Source organism: Balaenoptera physalus, assembly GCF_965194825.1.
Source record: "Balaenoptera physalus genome assembly, chromosome: 20".
NCBI lineage: Eukaryota > Metazoa > Chordata > Mammalia > Artiodactyla > Balaenopteridae > Balaenoptera > Balaenoptera physalus.
The window spans coordinates 39,130,962-39,154,057 of NC_138901.1; the positions used below are offsets into that span (position 1 = coordinate 39,130,962).

At 49.8% G+C, this 23,096-nt stretch overlaps 1 protein-coding gene across 3 annotated transcripts in view; it reads right to left on the reverse strand.

The window, feature by feature from the left end:
- Positions 1 to 23,096, reverse strand: part of RNF43 (ring finger protein 43) — a 60,064-nt gene that overhangs the window by 5,024 nt on the left and 31,944 nt on the right. For 2 of the 3 annotated variants that reach the window (XM_082439996.1, XM_082439998.1), the window contains exons 2-6: positions 9,789 to 9,911; positions 3,286 to 3,360; positions 3,046 to 3,177; positions 2,328 to 2,432; positions 276 to 437 (exon numbers count right to left, since the gene is read on the reverse strand). In XM_082439996.1, coding sequence (XP_082296122.1) covers positions 276 to 437; positions 2,328 to 2,432; positions 3,046 to 3,177; positions 3,286 to 3,360; positions 9,789 to 9,911 — 597 coding nt within the window. Of the gene's footprint in view, positions 1 to 275; positions 438 to 2,327; positions 2,433 to 3,045; positions 3,178 to 3,285; positions 3,361 to 6,863; positions 6,976 to 9,788; positions 9,912 to 23,096 lie in introns of those variants that run through there. The other variant, XM_082439997.1, reaches the window with a different exon arrangement.

The following is a 23,096-nucleotide window of genomic DNA, read 5'->3' on the forward strand; positions in this document are numbered from 1 at the left end:
TAATCTACCCCCACCCCTCACTGTCACGAGACTAAAACGAGACGATGCCTCTAAAGCACCCACTGCAGAGCCTGGCACGTGGTACACACTCAACAAACAGTAGTTCTCTTTCCCTGGAAAGCCAGGAAAATAACCCAACCTCAGGGCTGTCTGTGCAGGATACACAGGACATAGATGCAGCTCGAGCACTCACACCAGCCTTAAGTGCTTCCTCCCCCAAGCTCCAGCCTCCCTCCCCAGCCTGGTCACGGAGGCGAACCACGGCCCTGCCTTACCTGGCCCTCCGAGAACTCCTCCAGGCAGATGGCACACACAGGGGCTGAACTGCAGCTGCTACCTGAGTCTGGCCACTCGGCCCGGGCCCTCCTGCAGCCAGGCTGGTACCTCCTGGTGGCCAGCTGGCTGATGGCCCAGGCTGTTCGCTGCTGAAGGGGATCCTGGGAAGAGGGTGGGGCCAGAATGGGGCAAGGGTTCCTATTCCCTCAGCCCTGGACTCCAGCTTGTACTCAGCTCCCAGCCACTCAATTAGATCCCGTGACCACTTGACCACTCTGAGGCGTCTGTATCCTCAGAGTTCATACATGGCTCTGCCAAGCAGGCTAAGCCCTCCCATCCCATTCCCCCACTCATACGACTGATCCCCTTCCCCACTCATACCATTGATCCCATTCCTCCACTCACACTATTGATCCCATTCCCCACTCACACTACTGATCCCGTTCCCCACTCACACTACTGATCCCGTTCCCCACTCACACTACTGATCCCGTTCCCCACTCACACTACTGATCCCGTTCCCCACCCATACTATTCATCCCATTCCCCACTCACACTACTGATCCCGTTCCCCACCCACACTACTGATCCCATTCCCCACCCATGCTACTGATCCCATTCCCCACTCACACTACTGATCCCATTCCCCACTCACGCTACTGATCCCATTCCCCACCCATGCTACTGATCCCATTCCCCACTCATGCTACTGATCCCATTCCCCACTCATACTACTGATCTGGATCCCCACTCATACTACTGATCCCATTCCCCACTCACACTACTTATCTGGTTCCCCACTCATACTACTGATCCCATGCCCCACTCACACTACTGATACCATGCCCCACTCATACTACTGATTTTCCTTCCCTCGATGACCCATGAGAGCAACTTTTTATCCAACTGCCTGCTTGAGATCTCAACTTGGATATCTAACAGGCATGTCAAACTTGACAGGCCCCACGCTGAACTCCTAATCCCATGAACCGCCCAACCGCACACCTGTCCTCCCGCAGTCTTCCCCACCTCAGTAAAGGCAATTCCATTCTTTTAATTGCTCAGGCCAAAAATCTTGTTGCCATTCTTGACCCTTCTCTTGCACTCCATGATCAGTCCATTAGAAACCTGTCAGCTTTGCCTTCAAAGTGTGTGGAGAGTCCAACTAATCCTCACCACTTTCACTGCTACCTCCCTAATCCAAGCTACCACTACTGTCCCCTGGATTCTTGTAATAGCCTCTGAGCTGGTTTCTCACCACAGATCAGGTGAGGTCAGATCATGGCTCTCCTTCTGCTCAAAACCCTCCCATGAGTGAAAAAAAAATCCTGACAACGGCCTTAACAGTCCCATACCACTGGGCCCCCATGAACTCTCTGTCCCCACCTCCTGCTCTGCCCTCTCACTCACTGGATTCCAGCCACAGGACCGTCTTGCTGTTCCTCAGACATACCAGGCACACTTCTGCCTCAAGGCCTTGGCACTTCCTGTTTTCTCGCCTCAACCACTTTCTCCCCAGGTATCTGCACAGATCACCCCCTCACCCATTGAGGGTCTTACCTGTAATGTCATCCTCTCAATGAGGCCTTCCCTGGCCTTGCTTTTAAAAATTAACCCTGTCCCCTTTCCATTCCCTCCCCTTTTCTATTTTATTTTTCTCCCTGGCACATGCCACCATCTAAATTATTGTATATTTTACTTATTTATTTACTCATTCATTTTACCTATTTATTGTCTGTCTCTTTCTACGAGAATGAAAGTTCCCCGAAGGGAGGAATCTTTTGCCTTTTTGTTCACTGCACTATCCCCAACACCTGGAACAGTGCCTGGCACAGAACAGGAGCTCACTTTATTTGTTGAATGAATTAACAAATGAGGACTCTTGTGGAGAGAGGCTGCTGGAAATCAACAAAGTCATTTGCCGGGGGATTTAGGTGTAAACTGTTTCACAGGCGTAAGAGCACCTTCTTTCCTCACTTTTCCCTTCCTGCTCCCCACCTTCCCCCACACATGCACTCGCCCACCTCCACCAGGGAGCCCACCCGGCTCACCGGTCTGCTGTGACGGGGGCGGCACCGGATGCGCAGCACCGAGGCCAGGATGACCACAAAGATGGTGCCCACCACCGTCAGGAGGATCCACACGTCATAATCTGGCTGGGGGAGCGAGCAGAGAGGGAAAGTGTCACACTTCTGGAAGGAGTGGGGCCAACCCGGGAGAAACACAGGAGCCCAGGAGACACACGGAGAACTGGAGGGCCCCTTGAGTCTTCCAGCAGAGGGGATGAGGTTGCAGGTGGGCTGAGGTGGTCCCTCTGCCCATGGGCACTCCTCCAAACGTCTGCTGTGAGAGGTACTATCTCGAGACCCGTGTGCTTGGGAAAAAGGGGACAGGGACCCCTCTACAAGGCGGAAGCTACCCAGCGAGCAGCTGGCCGAGCTTCCCACTCGATGGAGAAATACCAGCCAGGCGTCAGGGGGCCTGGGGACCAGGGTTTCATTCTGGCTCTGCTACTCTGTGCCATGAAACCACGATGCTGAAAAACAACTTTAGAGCTCAGCTGGCCCAATCTGTTCATTCTGCAGATGAAGCTCAGAGAGGGGAAGAAACTTGCCTAGAGGTGCACAGCTGGTGGACAGAGTTGCGCTAGAGGGTTTCCAAGGTCTTTTTAGCTCCAGGAGTCTAAGGGCTTTTGGTGAGAGACACCACAGGAAAAGGTGCGGGTGACAGCAGGTGCTGGGGCCGGGGCTGGAGACCTGGCGTGCTTACCCACGTCGGGGGCTCCTTCAGCTCAATCCTCACGTAGGCCTTTCGGTTCTTGTACACAAACTCCATCAGCTTCTCGGCATCATTACCCCAGATCAACACCACTGGCCGCGTCAGCCCCAGGGGCTGCTGCAGCTGCAGGAGGGAAAGTGCCCACAAGGGTGGCTGTGTCCTGACTTCTTCCCCGGCACATTTCTCTTCCTCCGTCCAGCCCCCTCCTCAAACACCCCACGTCCCGGGTACCTGTTCAGCAGCAGCGCGATCCTCCGTGATGTCAAAGAGGACGGCGCTGGCTCCCCGCTCCCCCGCCATCCGGGCCTGCAGAGACACACAGCAGAGGTCCCGCAGGGGTCAGACACACAGCCCATCCACGCCCTGGCCTCGCCCCCTCACATCCCTTCCTAGGATCTTGCACACACCACACCTCTGTACACTCCCACATATAACACATGCAAGGGGTCAGTGGGGTTAGGATCCCCTGCCCTGCCCCAGGCTCACCCAGGTCCACTGCCTTCCAGGACAACCTTCAGTCCTTCCTTTCGTAATGGGACAAACCCCTAACCGGGCTTAGTAGGTGCCAGAGGGTAGACTAGGCTCCTGGCCTAAGGACGAATAAGACACAGCCCCCGCCGTCAGGGTGCCCCCAGTCCGCCTTCACTAAGAAGTGTGAGGACCGAGAGCAGGGAGCGACCAGCACCCCCCAGGGCCCGGGGGGGTGACCAGTCCCCAGTACAGAGAGGGGGACAGCTCAGGCAGAACAGAACTGGGCTTTCCAGGGGCCAGCCCTGCCTGACAAGAGGAGCCTTCAGAGCCTCCCGCCCCCCGCCTCAGGCCAAGTTCCAGGAGCCTGGGACGCCGCTCTCACCCAAGGCGTCTATGACAGCCCCAGGCTCAGCCCATCTCGCGGCTCTCTCTCCCTGCCACACTCTAGTCTGCCAACTCTTTCTCTGGCTCCAATTCAAGGACTTACTGGAGTCCCTGTCTGGTGCTTTATCCCTTCACCCCCTCCCTGAGGGTGGCAGTAGAGACTCGGGTTGGGAGGGACCCAAAGGGCTGTTCCCACAAGGATGCAAGTGTGCACACGTGCACAAGCACATGCACATGCGTGCTCGCCAAGGCTCTGAGAGGATCTAGCCAACCAGGCAAAGCAGAGAGCAGAGCCAGAAAGAGAACAAAAAGCAGGAATCTAGGGGCTCTGGGTGTGGGGTAAGACCAGGGAGATAAGAGCTGAGGTGGGGTGGAGGCACAAGGGCAAAGGACCGACAGACAGACCCTGTTCCGGCCTCACTGTCGCCTCTCTCCCGGCGCCGATGCTCTCCAGCGCTCCTCCCTAGAGCAAAGGCTCACCTTGCGAAGGCATCGGGCTGGGACCTCAGGCCCCTGGGGACTGCTGATCCTTTCGGGCCTTCCTGCAGGCACTGAAGGAGTTAACCCTTCTGCAAGTAGTGCAGTCAGGAAGAGCAGCCCGTGCTGGGGCTTAGACTCCGAGCGCTTTGATCTCTGCTTCCCTTCCTGGCGAGAGCCTGTTGGGGCAGGTCTCCTGCCAGGCAGGCCAGGGGAGCGGCTCCTGCTCCCCCTCCCAGATCCCTACTCCCCAGGCGGCCGCAGGGGGCAGGGGGCCCCTCAGAACAGGCAGCCTGCAGGCAGGAGAGCCCCGGGAGGGTGGTGGAGACCCTCAAGTGGGGCCTTTGCGGCCAGGAGGGCACCTTCCCTCTTCCCTTCCTCCTTCCCTGAGGAGCTGGGCTAGGCCCTCTACCAGCACCCAGGCCCAGCCCAGGCCCAGGCTCGCCAGGCTAATTGACTGGAAATTCACAGGACTCGAGAATGGAACTGCTGAAGAAGTGGAGAGGTCACAGCCTTCATCCTCCTCTAGCCTGCTTATTCCCAGGAAGTCTCCCCCACCGAGGCGACCCCAGGCGAGAATAAGTTGTCCAGTCTTCAGAGCCCTCCAAACCAGGGCATGGGAGCAGCCCTAGGGGAAAAGGAGAAGGACTCCTTCTGCTAATCTCATAGTCCCTGACTTAACCAAGGGGTGGGGAGGTCACCCCAGTAGTCACAGAACTGAGACTCCTGGATCCTCAGTGCTACCAGGGCCTCATGTTTCTCATCCCCAGAATGAGACCTTGAACCCAGCCCAGCCTGGAAGAGCAGGAGGGAAGGGCAGAGACTTCCTTCTCTGGAGATGTTCTTACTTCCCTACCCCTCTCTTTTTGAAGGGTTGGGGTAGGAACGGTGGAAAGTAATTACCCTGACGTTCAAACACCCCAGCCGATTACAGCCCATAATTACAAAGTTGTAAAAGTGATCAAAGAGAGAGGGTTGGCCAACAGGGGAAACAAACAGGCCTTTCAGACAGTGGGTGCCTGTGTCCAGAGTTCTAGGACTCAAAAGGCAAGATTTGGGGCCAGATGGCAGCCCACTCAGGGGCTACCCATGCTGCCCTGCAGTCCGCCCGCACCCAAGCAAGAGGGAGGGAGGGAGAGAGAGAAGCACTTCTTCCAGACCAGAACCTGGAAGACAGAGAGGACGGGCAGGCCCTCCAGACAGGAAGAATGGGCTTTAGAAAGACAACCCAGAGACCTCTTTGGGAGCTGCAAAGATTCAGCCAGCCCTCTAAGAACAGCGAGCAGGCTGCCCATGGCCTTTAGCAGTGGAAGCCAATACGTTCCAGGACTTCTGCACTTCTACACTCTGCACTTCCCTGCACCTTAGATTTTCCTCTCCAGACACAGGGACAGTCACTGTGTATCTCCTCCTCATCAAAGGTTGACTGAGCATCCACTGTGCTCAGGGCACCAAGCCAGGGAAGGCCAAGCCCTCCAGAACAACTCAATCTAGCTGCGGAGACAAAGCATATACGTACGATTATAATGCTGATAACATTCTAGAGTACAAATGAATGAAATAGACCAGTCGTTTCCAAACCCTTTTTTCACTGCAGAAAGCCCTTCCCTCCATTGTGCCCCCCACAATACACACACACACGCGCGCGCACACACACACACACACACACACACAGAGACTGACACAAATCTTCAATACAAAACAGATAAAAGTGAGCTGAGGTTGAGGGTGGGATTAGGGGTAAGAAGGAGCCTTGGCTTCCCCTCAACCCCAGCCCCTGCCAAGGCATCTCCATGAAACCTGGTGTGAAAAGCATGGCCAGAGACCCTGGCAGCATGCCAGGAGGGAAGGATTTCTGCTCCTAGTAGCCTAGCTGGGCTGAGCCAGTTAGGAAAGATTCAATACAAGAGGTGGGATTCACCTAGGCTTGAAAGCAAGGGGAGGAGGAAGGAGAGGGGATATAACCGTTATTGAGACCAACTCTGCCCAGACTGTTTAGGTTTGAGTACTAAATCTGCCATCAACCATTAGCTGTGAGACTTTGGGCAAGTCACTTAACTGCTCTGTGCCACAGTTTTCCTTTCTGTAAACTAGGGATAATAACAGGACCTACTTCACAGGGTTGTTCTGAGGACTATATAAGTTACTCCATGTAAAGCCTTGTAATATACGCCTGGAACATAGTAAGTGTTCCTTAAGTATTTATTTATTTATTTATTTATTTATTTATTTATTTATTTGTATCTGTCATTAAGCCACTCTTAAGTATTAGTTATTATCATAACATCTATCGCCATGTGCTTTGCGTACATGATTTCATTTACTCCTCACAACAATTCTATAAGACAGGCATCAGCTCCACTTTTGAATTGAGGAAAAGACAGAGGCTCAGAGAGGCTGAACAACTTGCCCGGGGTCACACAGCTGATAAGCAGTGGAGGCAGAATTCCCACCCAGGACTTCAGCCTTCCGAGTACCTGGTTAGCAGGGAGTGTTCTCTGTGGTAAGAGAGGCAGGCCTTGTACCCAACTTTTTTGCCTCCAGAGCCAGCTCCTTCCACCAGGCAAAAGGCCACTGCTCCAGTCCAGGCATGAGGTGCTAAGGGCCTGGGGAATCACAAGGATGGCTGTGGAGGTGCTAATAAAGAAACAGAAACCAATCTGGGTGACTGGGTAGGGGGAGGAAGGTGGTATGCTGACAAGAATGAGAGTCCAGAAGAACTACAGTGAGGGTCAGAGATCAAAAGAGAACCGTGACAGAAAAAGGCCAACCTTGTTAACTATGAAAGCATAGGATGATGATGCCAATGACAAGGACGGCAGTGACAGCTGCAGTCATTTATTGAGTGATTGCTGTGCGCTTGGCATCTGTACTGTCTCCTCAACTCCTCATAACTACTGTAAGATATGAGCCCTGTTATTGTTCCCCTTTCACAGATGGGGAAACAGAGGCTCCGAGAGCTGAGCGCAAATGTCCAGGTCACACTGAGGGGCAGTGGAGAAGCCAGGCTCCAGACCTGGGGCTGCCTGGCTCAAGAGCCCCAGTTCCGGGGATGGGACAGCACCACTGACACTAATTGATTTGCCAGAGCAGAGCTGACTGAGGTCAGTGGTTTTCGAATTTCCTCACCAAAGACCCACCTTTCCCTTATGCCTCCCACAAGCCCTATATTTAAATATGTTTTACCAAACTAACTGCATTTATTACGCACAATTCATTTTCCTATGAGATAACTTGTATTAACACATTGAACTGATAGAATTCAACCAAAAGCAAAAAAAGTGAAGAGTTTATTTAGGCCTGTGGGAAGTCTAAAATATTGGAAGTAGCCCAAAGATCCACATTACTACCTTCACAGACCTCCTTTGGGCCAGGGGATCCCAGGTAGGAGCTACTTGGTCAGGTCAAAGGATGAGAGATCCGAGGGATGCCTTGGACCTGACCCGCGGGAGAGCTTGGGGCCAGAGCAGTTCCGCAGAGTGATGGGGGGAGAAGACGGGCGAGGGGAAGCGGGGTGAGTATGGTGCGGGGGGTGGGGGGGTGGGCACGGGAAGCTCAGGCAGTGACCTCAGAAAGAAAAAAGGTCACAGGGCAGCAGCCAAGGTGCTTCTTCTGAACTCCTAATGGTTTTTTGATTTTGTGTTTCATTTAGCTCAGGGACTATTTGGCACTTGACGTACACTATTTTCATCCTCACAATGATCACTGGGGTAGGAAATAAAAGTCCCATTTTATGGTAGTGGAAACAAAGGCCCAGCAAGGTTAATTAAGTACCTCAAAGAGCACTGACCACATGTTCCTTGTCACCCAGTGTCTGTTCACATGGCTCATTTCTCCTACAGGAGGGTGGTCCTCTAGGGGCGAGAAGAAAACCTCCTATGTGGACACAGCCCGGCGGGTTGCCGAGGGCCCACACGCATGTGAAATCATACGCTGCTTGAGAGGGACAGCAGAGCTCTCAGAACTCGTCCTCCTCCATCTGTCTGTCTCCCTCCCCTCTCTCTAACTCACACTCACCTACCTCACACTGGGCACTCATCTACCAAATGAATAAATGAATGGCATTTGCCCATATTTTGTCAAGCAATGGAAATGAAATAGTCAGAGGTAGGGTAGCTTCAGCCTAACAAAACGCTGCTGCCAGTAGGACACTTACCGTCCTGCAGAGACACCACACCCTCCAGCTCCTCAGGTGTGTCCTGGACCCCAGCTCCCACCTCCCCAGGGCCCCTTCTGCATCAGCACCAGGCTGGGAGAATATCTTCCCCTATCTGTGGGCACCACATTCCGAGTCCTGCCCGAGTCCCTGCCCCCTGGGGGATCACGTAAGAACCCAGGCTGTTTCCTTGAGACTCATGGCCCAGGAAACAGCCCTCGGGAGGATCACAAATCCCCTGGGCCAGAGTTCAAGGAGCAGGTGCATAGGGCGGGACTGTCACCCTCCTCTCCCACCACCCCTGGGAGCAGGACCCCCTCCTCCAAGTCTGCCTGACCGTGCCACCCACAGTCTAACTACACTCTGGCTTGGCTCACCACGAGACTCTTTTCACGTATGTTCAGTTTTTCCAGCCAGAATGGGAGGTAACAGAGCACAGAGATTAAAAGCTCAGGTTTGAGAAGTGGACAAGCCTCGGTTCAGATCTCAGCTCCGCCCCTTCCTATCCCTGCCACCCTGGCAAGCTACTTAAGTTTTCTGATCCTCATTTGTCTTATACGTCAAATAGAGAATAACAATGTCTAGTTTTCCTGATTGTTGTGAAAAGCAAATGAGAATTAATATATATAAGAAGTATCTATCCCATGTCCCACCTGGCACATGACAAGCACAAAGAAAATAGTAACTAATGTTAAAGCAGGGGTCACGAATGCAAATGTTTACAGGCTCTATGAGGTAGCAGGCCAGTGGGGAGCATGGCAAACCAGAGAGCCCATGACAGTGGAAAGGTGGCAGCTGCTGCCAGCTCCAGCCAAAGGTGCCCTGAGGAAGTGCGGGGCTGACGGTTTGCAATCTCGGAGGAAGAGTGTTTTAATGGCTTCTGTTTCCACTCTTCTTGCATAGTGCTCAGAGAATATTTCTGAAAGATGGAAAAGCCCTCCAGCTGACCCCCTCTTTGCTCTGATGCTAGGCAGGGGAAGGGGTGTAGGAATTTCCAGGTGATGGGGGAAGAGCTAGGATGGGGCACATGCCCTAGATGACAGCCAAACATTCTGCTGGCACATGGCTGGTGGGGAGAGGACAGCGGCCTGAATTTCCATGTCTCTCAGACCAGTCATGGGTTATAAAAACCTGAATTGAGCACATCACTCTCAGGAAACAAGCAGACAAAGAGCACAGGACCTCTCACAGCCCAGAGCTGGGCGCACAGGGGTTCAGGGTGTGCGGGGGTCAAGTGCGAATCTACCTTGCTGGCCAGTGACAGGCAGGGGCGGGGGGCCCGCTGGGGACTCTCCAGCTTGACAATGCTGATGAATCCAGGCTCCAGATTGTCGTCGTCGCTGGCGTTGCACAGGTACAGGGGGTGGGACTGCAGAGAGAGAGAGAGAGAGAGACAGGTTAGGGGGCTCTAGGGGGCAGAAGGCATAGCTGGGAGAGCCAAGCACGTCCCCACTGTTCTCACAGGTACCTGGCAGGTCTCCTGGTGCCATGAAAGAGGGGGCCTTCTTATCAGATGGCCTCATGGTAAGCTAGGAGCCACCAGCTGTCATTTCAGGGGTGCCAGGGCCAAGGACACATGGCGGTGGGGGCAGATAGGAGCAAGGGGTGTGTAAATGAAGAGCCTGCTGCAAAGCCGTTCCAACAGTCCTCAAGCCCTGCTTTTCCAAACTGGTCAGCTGCAAAGGGCTCTTCTCCTGGCGCCAGCCTCTCTCACCTCCTAATTCTGCTCCAAAAATCCCAGGCTGCGAGCCTATATCAGTGCCTTCAGAATCCTGCCTTCCCTCCTTGCTCCCCCAGGGCAGTGCTGGGTGCTGCTGGAGCCTCCTGTCTCCTCGGCAGCTGTTGCCATGGAGATTCCCATCTCTCCTGTGGCTTGGGTCTTCTCACTTGGTGCCATCTTGCTCCTCTCAACATCCCCCTTTGCTTATCCTGGGATTAAGCAGGGTGCTGATAGGGAGAAGAACTGTTTGGGGATGAGGCTTGGCTAAGAGTTAAGCCTTGAATAGCACAATTCCTAGGAGCTCGTTCTGTCCCCAGGAATGATGCGGCCTGCTCAGCCCACCTACTCTGAGGGTATGGCAGGTCCAGTCCGAGACCCTGCACCTCTAGCCCGGCTGGTGCTGAGCAACGACTAAGGGGAAGTGGGCCTTATCCATGCTAACAGGGACCAGAGGGCCCCTCATCAAAGGGATGAGACTGCCCTTCTATACACGCTCTCCTCCTTCAGGGTTATTCTAATACCCCCTTGAATCTAATTTTCCTAGAGTACTGTGAGAACAAAGGATAATCCTATGGGCCAGGGGTTCCCACATGGTGAAAACCCAGTGTATTCTGGCAAGAAAGGGAACTTCCTACTAGGGAGCTGCCCATGATTCCCTGGCTACTGCTGTTAGACTAAAGGACTTCCAGAAAGAACCATCAGAGGAACCAGAGAGAATTTTGAATTTATGAAGATGTTTATGAACATGATAATGTCAATGATGGACTTAAAAGCACAGTCAGGGCTTCCCTTGTGGCGCAGTGGTTAAGAATCCACCTGCCAACGCAGGGGACACAGGTTCGAGCCCTGGTCCGGGAAGATCCCACATGCCGTGGAGCAGCTAAGCCCGTTCGCCACAACTACTGAGCCTGCGCTCTAGAGCCCGTGCTCCACAACAAGAGAAGCCACCACAATGAGAAGCCCGCGCACCGCAACGAAGAGTAGCCCCTGCTCTCTGCAACTAGAGAAAGCCGGCACACAGCAACGAAGACCCAACGCAGCCAAAAAAATAAAATAAAATAAATAAAAGCACGGTCACTTTTTGAAGGCACTTTCAGGCTATTTCCTCTCACTGTATCACTGCAGTCCCTTGAACATAGTAGGTTCTCAATACATATGCACTACCTCACTTTGAATTGTATCCTTGTGAATAAAAATCTTTGGGCAGGGGGTGATGAGATGGGAGGGATGTCCATTCTTGCTCACAGAAATTAAGGACTATTAGTCTGGTGGTGATCGAGGTTTAGTGTGGGAGAAAGGTTATATATCCCCCTAACCCCCAGAAATGGGCTGGGGCATGAGGTTGGGGGCTGTAGTGAAGCTGTAGCCCCCATCTCAACAAGCTCCATTAGTCTGTCCATCTGCCCATTCATTTCTTCATTCTACCAACACTGAAGGCTCTCTTGGTGCCAGGCACTGTTCAATGCAACAAGGAATCAACAATGAATAAGACAGGCTCCTTGCCTTAAAGAAGCTCAGAAGACAAGCGTGCAAACACTGTGTATTGTGATGTTACGACGCGGGTTCATTCAAGAGCTTGGGGGAGGGCCTGAGGAGGGGGCCCAACAATCCCATGCAGGAGGGCAGAGTGACCTCAGTGCTTCCATAGGGACTAAATAGGTGTGTGTTCACCCAGTGGACCCACAACCAGGGGGGAGGGTACGTTCCTGGCAGAGGAAGCGGCCTGTGCTGAGGGTTGGGAGGGGCAGTTAGGTCCGGCATGAAAAGTCGGCAAGAGCAGGGACCACAGATCCGTGTTTGAGAAGGATCTCCTGGTGACGGCAGAGGACAGACCGGTGTGGTGAGAAGTCAGGAGGCAGCTGCTCCAGCAGAACAAAAGATGTGAGACCTCCCTTCAGGAGCAGCCACAGAAGTCCAGTGCTTTGCTTGCTCCCACACCCTACCCATGGTCCAGCTTTCTCAAGATAACTCCAAGATGCCTCTCACTGACCAGAGGGTCAATGGAGACAGGAGAAAGTCACTTTGGAGAAGAGTAGTCTTTAGAGAAGGATTTTCAAACACTTAACCACCACGCTGCCCCCAGGCCTTCGCGGGGGAACCAACGTGTACTGTGCTGTAGTGCCACATGGTAGGATGCTGAGATAGAGGGGAAAAAACGTGGTGCAGAGTCACCAGACTTCCGTGGTCCTGAACTAACTACTGTGGAAGAAGGAAGAGGAGGAAATGAACCATTAGTAAATGCCTTTGGCAGGCCAGAGCCTGTAGATGTTATCTCACTGTGAGGTAGGTGTGCTCATCCCCACTTAAAGAAGAGGAAGAAGCTTGAGCCTCAGAGAAATTAAGGTCACACAAGATTAGAACCCAGCTCTGACTCCACCCTCTGGAGTTATGCAACTCCAAATGTAACACATAGCAAACCCGCCCCTGTCCATGCTAATGCTGATGATGACGATGAGCGTGTAGATTTATTGAGTAAATATGGTGGGCCAGTGAGCGTTCTAAGCGCTTTTGTGTACTACCTCTTTTTATCCTCATAACAACCTTATAATTGTCTCCATTTTAAAAAAGAGGAAACTGAGGCACTGAACAGTTAAGTAACACGCCCAGGATTACACAGCTGAGAGCAGAAGATCAGAGGAAATGGAAAGAAGTAGGATAAAATAAAAATAAATAAATAGGGCTTCCCTGGTGGCGCAGTGGTTGAGAATCTGCCTGCTAATGCAGGGGACACGGGTTCGCGCCCTGGTCTGGGAAGATCCCACATGCCGCGGAGCAACTAGACCCGTGAGCCACAACTACTGAGCCTGCGCGTCTGGAGCCTGTGCTCCGCAACAAGAGAGGCCACGATAGTGAGAGGCCTGCGCACCGCGATGAAGAGTGGCCCCCGCTTGCCGCAACTAGAGAAAGCCCTCGCACAGAAACGAAGACCCAACATAGCAGTCAAGCAATCAATCAATCAATAAATTAAAACTTTAAAAATAAATAAATAAATAAATAAATAAATAAATAAATAAATAAATAAATAAAAAATTAAGAACAATCTCCATTTGACTTTGAAAACATGATACCTTCCCCTAATTCATAACCAAGAAAATTTGCCTTCTTAATTATACATTCCTAAAGCATACAGGCCCAAAAACAAGTCCCCAAAATATCGGTGGTAACTTCCAGGAATGTCCTAGGCCCTCTTCTCTTTTTACTTTCCATGGTCCCCCAGGTGACCCCAGCCAATCCCATGGCTTTGGTTTCCACGTAGAGGTGGTTAATTACATATGTGCAGCCCAGACCTCTCTTGAGTTCCAGACCCCAGGAGGGGCCTGGATGCTTCGGCCTGAAGAACCTTAAATGAGACACCTCAAACTCAGCATGTTCAAAATTGAACTAATCATTTTATCCCTCAAAACTGTTCCTCCAGGGTTCCCTGTTTGAGGGGCTGGAACCACCATCCACCTATCACCCAAGTCAGATGTTACCTTCCTCCTCTCCTCTGTCTCCTTCACGCCCTACCACTACCACCAACAACCGAGCACCAAATTCTAACAATTCTATCTCCTAAACATTTCTCTTATTTGTCCTCCTTCTGCCATTCCCACCACGGCTACTCTGACACAGGTCACCATCACTGCTATCCCAATTTACTGAAATAACCGCTTAACTAGGGTCAACTCACTCCCCAGCCTCCCCCCCCACCCCCGCCCCCAGTTCCCTACACTGAAGCCAGAGTGGTCTAAGGTGCTAATTTGGGAGTGTCACTCTTCCTCTCTAAGCACTGAAAAGGCTCCTCATAGCTCTTAGAGTGAAGTCTGCACTTTTAAACACAGCTTAAAAGGCCCTGCCTGCTCCAGTGCCTTCACGCCCCGCCTCACGGCTTACCATTCCCTGTCAATACCTCTTCCCCCGGCAACCCACGCTCCAGAAAGACCTTGTTTCATGTCCCCAAACACTCTGGTGCTTGCTGCTCTGTCAGCGTGGGTTGGAGGCCCTCATCTGGGCCCCCCTTAGTACGCTGTATTTCCCCAGTCCTATACTCACCCCAGCGTGTTTCAGTTGTCTGTGTACATCCCTCCCTCTCTCCCCCAGCCTTGACAGACCTCCACTGCCCCTCCAGTGCCTGCTACATAGGTTTTAAAATTAAATATTGAATGTCTACAACCAAATACCTATAAAGACAGCACAATGCCCACCAAATCCCGACAACCGTGGCTTTGGGAGAGGAATTACAGAGGAAATGGTGAAGAGACTTTGGTGTTTTGCTTTGAGTACTTCGATCATAGGCTAATATGTGGAGATATTAATTTGAGTTTCATTTTGTGCTGTTGTGGAAGACTAAAAAAGAATGACAGCTATTTATATGTTGTTCCTGTCTTTTCCCTCCTCCCATTCCGAGAAGAGAGGCTCGCCTTCTATTTCCTTGCCTCAGGGGCATTGGCCAAAAGCAAATGTTGCTAAAGACCTATCTTCCTGACTTCCATGAAAGACTGAACTCATTGAGGAAATGTGAGTGTCCTGAAGGCAGAAAGGAGAGGTGGCTTGGGGTTGGGGGTGGGGAGCGGCGCAGGTGGTCAGAGTCCCTGGAATCTTGAGGGGGGTGGGGGTGGGAGGAGCCTGGAGATGTGCCAAGTTGTCAGAAGCTACAGCCTGTGCCCCAAAAGGGGTGGACCCCAGGAGGCTGGACCCCGGCAAAGATGCTGTGTCCACCTGGATTGTGCTCGGACAATGGGCATATTTGTGGAGACCAGTGTGAACAAGTATCAGAGATGTCCCTTAGCTATTTCAGTTTGGCTGCTCTATGAGGGGAGTTCCCATGAAAACAAATTTCCATTGACCTAGTGGGATAGGACCTTGAAGTCAGGTTTAATTCAATTAAAAAAATAATAAAGTACCACGGTATTTCTTGTATAGTCATATTTGTGGCATGAAAATCATGCTCACTATACTTCTGTATGGTTTCTTTTACAATGAGAGTTTCTCAAGTACATATTCTCACATTAAAAGCAAAAGCCAAGAAAAGGCCATTGAACCAGGGTGCTGTTCATTACCTAGCAAGGCAGTGTTAGTCTCCCTGGGGTGTAACACAGGGGCTGTCTTTGCCCCCTCCTCCAGGGAGTTTTCAGCTGGAAAGAGCGCTCCTGAGAAGAAAACAGATCTAAATGCATCTGCCTCCTTGGGATGCAAGGTGTCCTAATAACAAAGGTGCAAACATGATTTCTACATCGGCCACCCGTCCTCTCAGTGACACTAGGAGAGGGCCAAGAGAAATGGGCTTGCAGGATTCGGGGGTGGATGTGGCTGGGGAGCGTTCCTGGAAAGTTGGTGAGCTTAAGGATTGGTTATTTGCATATTCCTAAAAGGCCAGGAGATGCGACACCCCGACAGCCCGTTCCAGATGCTGCTATGAGAAGCAGATTAAGAGGACTTGCTCACTGTGTCCAGGCCACTCTGGTTGAGAACTCCGCTTTGCGCACACATTTTAAACACCTATGTAAAGATGTAGGTCTTTAGTGGTGTGTGTTGTATTTCACGCTCTTGTGTCTGTTCTCTATGTCTCTGTCCTCCTCCTTAAACTTATTTGTTCTGATTTTTCCCTTCCCTCCCCAAAGAGACCTTACGTACATTTTCTGACTCCATCATTTACCCGTGTGACCTGGGGCAGGTTGTTACTTAGCTTTTCTCAGCCTCATACTCCTCATCTTCAGAATGGGATAAAAAAAATGCCTCCTGATTATCACGAAGACTAGAGATAATGGCCATAAGCACCTAGCCCAGAGCCCGACACTCAGTAGGTGCTCATTAAAATGGTAGCTGTTTTTATTATTGCATCTGCAATGGTGAAATCCCTCCTTATTCCTGGAAGGGACAAAGCCCTTTCTGACTACTTCTCCCTTGGCAGTCGTCACAGCGCCTCTGAATGCCAGTGTTCCACAAGGCACAGTCTGGGACAGCTCATTATCCACGGTCACTTCCCTCCTGGGCTCAGCCCTCCAAACCCCACTGAACAAGCTCTTCCAGTTCTCAGCCTGCCTCCTTCCCATGAAGGAGGCCATGTGATCTCATTACCTCCTCACAAAGGGCATTCCAGGGCTCAACTGAGCCCCGAACTTAACGCTGGTCTTATTTTATCCGTGGCATCTCCTCCTCTTGGGGTGTGTGCATTTGCAAGCAATTCTTTACTGTCTCCTGTTTCCCAGCCCAGCTCTGCCGCAGTAATCTCTCACTTCTCTGATTCCACTTACAGACCTTCACCCAGGCCTTGGACAGGTAACTTTACTGCCTGCTACAATTTTGCTTTTGTAATCAGGAACATTGGCCAGGCATCAAAGGCACCTTCTACCCATTTCCTCTTTTCAGATTTTATAATCATCCTCTCCTGTGCAACCTCCATTACCTGAACTTGGAACTACCTGACTTTTATCTCAGGCGGCAGGACACACCAGCTTCATAAAGTCAAGCTCCTGTAGCTGGAGGGTTGGGAAAAGCAGACAGGCCTGGAGTTGCTGCTTCTGGCTCCCAGTACCAGAACAGTCTCTGAGGTCCAGTTTGGTCATCTTGCCCTTTAGTTAAAGAGGTCAATGCTCACATCTACAGGTTAGATCCTAATGGCAATTGTTTAGGCTTTGGAATTGTTTAGGATTTGGAAGCTTCTAGACCTCATTCCCATCCATACCTTAGCCTGCATCTCTACCTCTTTGGGATGGCTGAGTTTCTTAATCAATTAAGTTGGGAGGCTGGGGAATTGTCAAGAAAAGTTTCCCTTTATCGATTTTGTTAAAATGCTTTTACAAGGAAAATATATTCCTGCTTAACTGTGTAATTTTTTTAAGGTACAAAAGAAAATAATGTTGGTGGGATGAGAGAAGCATAACCCTGATGGAAAGCGACTAGCAAGAGAGAGGATGGATGACAGAGGCCTCCAGTATTTCTAACTTGATCCGGAAAAGCTTCCTGGGGGCAGGGGCGCTGGTGAGCAAGAGGGCTGTTAACAGAAGAGCTGAAAGGACCCGCCAGCTTCCAAGAGAAGGCAGGGCAACCGTCTGAGTGGAGGAGCTGAGCCCACCAAGGGTCCAGTCAGGGGGCTTTGCATGTTGTAGGCCCTTAGTATTTGGTGAAAGAATGAATAAGACTCAACTTGAATCCAATTGTCATACAGTTTATAAAAGAGATGTGAATTGCTAACAGCTGAGCCTGGTCCAGACCTGTAAGGGACCTTTAAAACTTGCTTTACACAGATGAGGAACGCGAGCCTCACCTTACAGATGGACCATGGTTACATACGGAGGCACTCAAAGGAAGCTGAGTTCTCCTAAATTCAATCCCAGCTCCCTGACTACTCCACCACGCCACCTCCAGGTCTACGTGTCGGGAAGTATTCTGTGTGGTACAGCAAACATCAGCCGAGTACTACAATGCCTGAACAGAAGGCTTCAGGAGGGCTTACATTTCTAGAATTTTCAAACTTGAATCAGTCTTAGCAACAAGACAGAGCCAAGTCTGTCTGCTCCTTCTCCCTCTGGGCCTAGGCTCTCTCTGCCCGGCATCCTCAGCTCCCTTCCTCTCCCCTAGGGCTTATCTCATCTCTTCTAGCCACAGCAAGGCAGCCAGACCCAGACACTGCTCAGAGGCGCTTTCCCAGTGAATAGTCTGTGTTTGTCTAGGATAAGAAAGGTGTGTCCTAAAATTAGAGGTCACAGAAGCTCAGACCCAGATAATGGACATTCAGCTAGACTGCCATCTCCCTCACTGTCTCCCCCCCACATTAGAGCCTCCATTCTTCAAGTTAAAAATTCACCTCTGCTTGTCTCAGATCGTATCCAGGCTCCATGATGGAACTGGGCCTCTTTACCCTATGATGGCCCCGTGGTGGGGCTTTCCTGACCGCACACTCTGCCTGGCGTCTTTGTAAGGGTGGGTCACAGGGTCATAAGCAGAGCCACAAGCAGGAAGAAGAAAGGGTGGAGAAAGAAGAGAAAGCTAACCATCTGAGCTGTTTTTGAAATAAATTGATATCAGAGAAGAAACCTTATTTGGCAGTAACCAGAGAGAGAGAAGGAGAAAAATCACAACTACCCAAGAGGTAGACCTTTTGTCCACTATCTTCCCATATAGAAACAGGTTTTGCCCTGACTCAGTCCAGAATGACCTCTAGTTACAGGGGCACCAAGAAGCTACTCATGAAGTTAGGAGCAAAGGAGAGGGAGGGGCCCATCAAATACCATTTTAGTTACATCAGCACACTTTGGAAGGAAGGCTGTGAAATAGAATACCAAGGCTCTGAGGCCCACAAACGTCAAGACCTTAGAAGACACGCCAGTCACGTGGTTTGGACTCTCTCCCTCCACCAGGTGAGGCATTCACCTTGCCTCAAACTGCTAAGAATCCTACCAAGAGGTCCTGAAATGTCAGCTGAGTTCTGCCCTCAGTTAGTGACCACTGTCGTGGGAGATTCTGACGCCCACCCTGACCTCCATCCTATTGGAGGCACCACTTTTGAGGCCCCTCATTTAGCCGGGTCTCGTTCAAAGAGGCCCCTGCAGAAAGGCTGAGGTCTTCACACAGGTGGCAGCATCGCGAGGGGTGATACCTGCTCCTCACATTTCCAGGCTAAGGGTCTAAGGAGGCTTTGGACAGGGCCCTTCCCAGGCATGGCCTTCACTCTTACCACAGTGAGAGAGTTCACTGAACTCTCACATTTAACCCAATGTGCTGTTTGCAAACAGCCTTGACACAGTTTGCTTTATTATTTTGTTATTCTTGTTCTAGCCAAACTCATGCCAGAGATGGTAGGAATTTAGAAACCTGCTGGAAGCAGGGACTGTTTGTTTTTAAGTAATTATTTAGGTTCAGATTTTAATGCTGAAAAGGCCAAAGACTAAAACCAGACAGTCCTTGTGAAAAAGACCAAAGAAATGAAACTTGAGGAAATCAGATTATTCACTTAAATATGCCAGAGGTGTATCAGGACTATCAGCAGAGCTACTCAAGCATTGCTAAGTTTGGTGATTTCAGTGCAAGAGTGTGAAATGGCTACATTAACCTGGTGGTTTCACACACACATTCCATGTCTTTCTGGCCTAGTCTCCTGCTCAGAGGCTGTAGGGATTTCAAGTTGCCCTGCAAACTCGGCTCCATACTGCTGTCTTCCACGACTGGCTCAGAAGCCCTTGGAGGGCAGACACTGTATCCAAATGGGCCAGCGCAACCAAATCGATGCCCAGGTTTTAACCGTCACATTGTGAGTGGGGATGGGGTGAAGCTATAGAGTTTGCTTGGCTGATCACAATCCCCAGCTCCTGGGCAGTAACATACTATTCCATTTACATTGCAAAGTGGAAAAAAATATGGAGCATGGGCCTGTGATTCAATACAGAAACAACGGAGGAAATACAGGGATAGTTGCACTTAGAAATTACATCAGGAGGAGGAGGACAAAATGATTCAAGCCACAGCCAACACAGATGCCCAGAGTGTCTCCTCAAAAGCCACTGGGGTTTGAGATCAGGCCAAGGAGGCTTCTGTTCAGAAGAGGCAACTGTCAGGGGAGGCTTGTGCTGGAGACGGCCCAAGGGCTCCAGCCTGACTGCTGACAGCCCTTTGACCACAGGTCTGAACCCCTGTCCATGGGGTGGCCCTGGGGAAGAGGCCTGCTTTGGGGGGGCTGTTTAATGATTTGCCAGCAAAGAACAAGGCAAACAGACTGCTGGCAGCTGCCTGGATGCAACAGGAGAGTAGATTTTTATTCCCACCCATGGTGCAGCCTTCTAGGCAGGGGATAAAAGAAAAAGTAAGAGTTGGTGTTGTGAGAACCTAGGAGGTACTACCATTTTGGGCTCAGCATTTCACTGGCTCTCTGTGGATGGTGCCTGGATATCTTGGCATTTGTGCCATTGCTATTTCCATCCTCTGAATACTTCAGCAATTCCTAATAGCAGCAACTCTTGAGCTCCTAGGAACTAAAAAGTAAGACATCGAAGTGGCCTCCTATGGCAGAGTTCTAGGCATTAAAGAGAATGAGACCAGAAAAACACTGTCTTTGCTCTTAAGAAATCTTTTACAGGAAGTGTATAAGATGGGAAGCTAGTTTGGTTCGCTGCTATATTCCTTTTACTTTCTCTTCCTATGAACCTTTCCCCTATCTCCTTGGCTCTACAGAGATAAAAGTGGCACCTCCCCTTCCCCTGTGAGCCAGAGACTCCAAGATCTAAGTCCTACAGCTCCCCACCCCTTTTTGCCCTTGACCTCCCAGCCCAGCCCAAACTGGGTCCTTTTCTAATCCTCTCACCAGCCTTCAGTCCCCCAAATTAAATGCTTTCCCCCATATAGTCTCTTAAAGTGATATATTCAAAAGCCTTAGATGCCACTTACCTTTTACAGTTAGTTGTTTCAGTGTTCCACTGTGACCCACTCTCTTACCCATTTCCTGCAGGAGAGCGCCTGGTTCTTAATAGATGTTCAACAAAACACTAGTCCTTTCCTCCTTCCTGTAAAGTAGATCCTGAGCTCCTTCAAGTCAGGGACTAGGTACTATTCATCCCTTAGTACATGGTAGATGTTAAGAAAAATATGCATGTTGACTTATCTGTTTTAATGAACAGATCTGAGATAAATAAGTTTGGTGGTTGCCTTGTTATTTGATCAGGATATGAATATTTTCAGATTTCTGCTTTCTCTTCAGAAACCTGTATATTCCCTATAAGTTTTAAAGTCAGCTTTATAGTATTTTGACCTCTTAGCAAGGGAGAGGTCTCTTCCTTCCCTTTTACATGACGCCCAAATCTTCTCCACAACCCTGAACAAAACTCACTTATTTTAGGAGGAACTTCCTACTTAATAACCCATCCCCAGATACTCTTATTTGTTGTCTTTCCTCAGTATCAATGTGCAGAGTCGAGCATAATCCATAACACATTTCCCTGCCAAAAAAAAAAAGGGAATAGCTCCTGCTCTCAAGAGACTAGAATCTAACAGTAGATCTATAGTCATGCATACACCCGCTCATGTAAAACAGTCCTAAGACCATCTGTGAAACAAGACATGGGGAATGCAAATTCACAAAGCACAGCACATACATACTAGGAGAACATGGAATGAACGGGTAGACTAACTTACTCTTGCTATGTCGCTTTGGAAGTGCTCTCTTGTCACTTTGGGTCCTTTAGTCTATCTCCTAGATCTGATGGGGAGCTCCTTCAGGGCAGGAGTCATTTAGAGACTATTAAAACAATTTTATTTAGTTATCATCCCTATAGAATTGACTCAAAGAAAGTCTTGCTCCCCACTGGCTTTAGGCCATAGTGTTGGCTGAGTGTCTCAGGTGAACTTCAGTCCCTACCAAGATGTTATGAGGACTTGGACCAGTGATCTGCATGGAACAATTCAGAGCTGATTTACTCCCAACAGTATTCCATGCTTTTTCTGAGTGTGTTCTTTTAACTTACCTTTAGTGGAGTGAGCGATGAATTATATTTCTTTTCTCCATGCTTTATACCCTAAAAAGTTGATGTGTCTGAAGCCCAGAATTTAAAGACTTCAGTTGAGGGGCCATTTGATATCATCCCCTTGCCTTTGTTTCAGGTTCCCCGGCAGCCTGATCAGCTCGCCAGCTTACTCTGCCCTGAGTAGGATGGTAGGGAGGCTACCTCACGCCAAATGTGACTGTATGCTCAAATATTCCAAACATCCCTTGACTTGCTCTTTGTGAACTATGAGTTCTTTGTTACTTCCTAATTGCCCAAACCCGTTTATTTTTCTTGCTAAGCGCAGATGGTAAGAGATACCAAAAGATAATCAAAGTGCTGATAAATGGAAGAGGAATCTTCTCAGTTACCAAGTTAGTTCTGCTGAATAGAAGTTCCTGTTTGCATTTGTCAGGAGATTCAGGGAGGTGTCATCATCAGACTTAGTGGGTGAGGGAAGTACTTAGAGAGTTAGGGAGAGGAGCCAAATTTCTGGGTTGAGAGTTCACAGGGCAATAAGGATCAATAGCAGCACTTTTGATTTGTACACTGTTATCAAGGTACAAAGCAACACTACCCTTTGTCCTTTTTATTTTTACTCTGCTAATGGAACCCTTCACCCTAAATTAAGACTATTATTCAGCTTTGATGTTGCAGTTTATATTAGCAAAGTGCTTTATAATCCTTCATTAGCTATTTTATTCTCCTTTATTAGTACCACCCATATCACACATTAGGTTGAAGAAACAACGCAATGCATATTGGGCTTGCAACCAGGAATCCTGAATTCTGGGTGTGGATTTCATGTACTAAATATAATGAAAGGAGACTGCATGGACCACAGGAAGAATCACAGAGTCAAAGAACAGAAGCACCAAAATTATAAGAGCCTCCTTGGGAACTAAACCTCCAATGATTTAGCGCAAGACTTGAAAATTTTTACTTTATTTTGCTAGCACAAAAATTGAGAGCTTTCACTAGCTTAAATTAAAAAATGTGACCACCAAACACATTTCTAATAGACAGTTCTCTTGATTTCCTGATTTCCTCCATAACAGAGTTAAAAGCAGGGGGAAAAAAAAAAAGGACATATCTGAACTTAATGGTGCCAGTTGTTTCCTAAGAAAAGGGACTGAGGCTAAAGGAAGACAAATATTCCTAAATTCCTTCTGATTTGTTGAGTACCCATTCTTGACACCCTCCTCACCTGCGGTTCATGACATAATGCTACTTCTCTGACTGTCCCTCATCTGTTGCCTCTTTCTTTTTCTTCTCTTCTTCCTCTCATTTAAATATAAAGACATATTCTCTGATTTCTATTATTTCTCTCTGGTATTCTTATCACCCCAATATCTTTGATGATAATTCCCAAATTTGTCTCCAA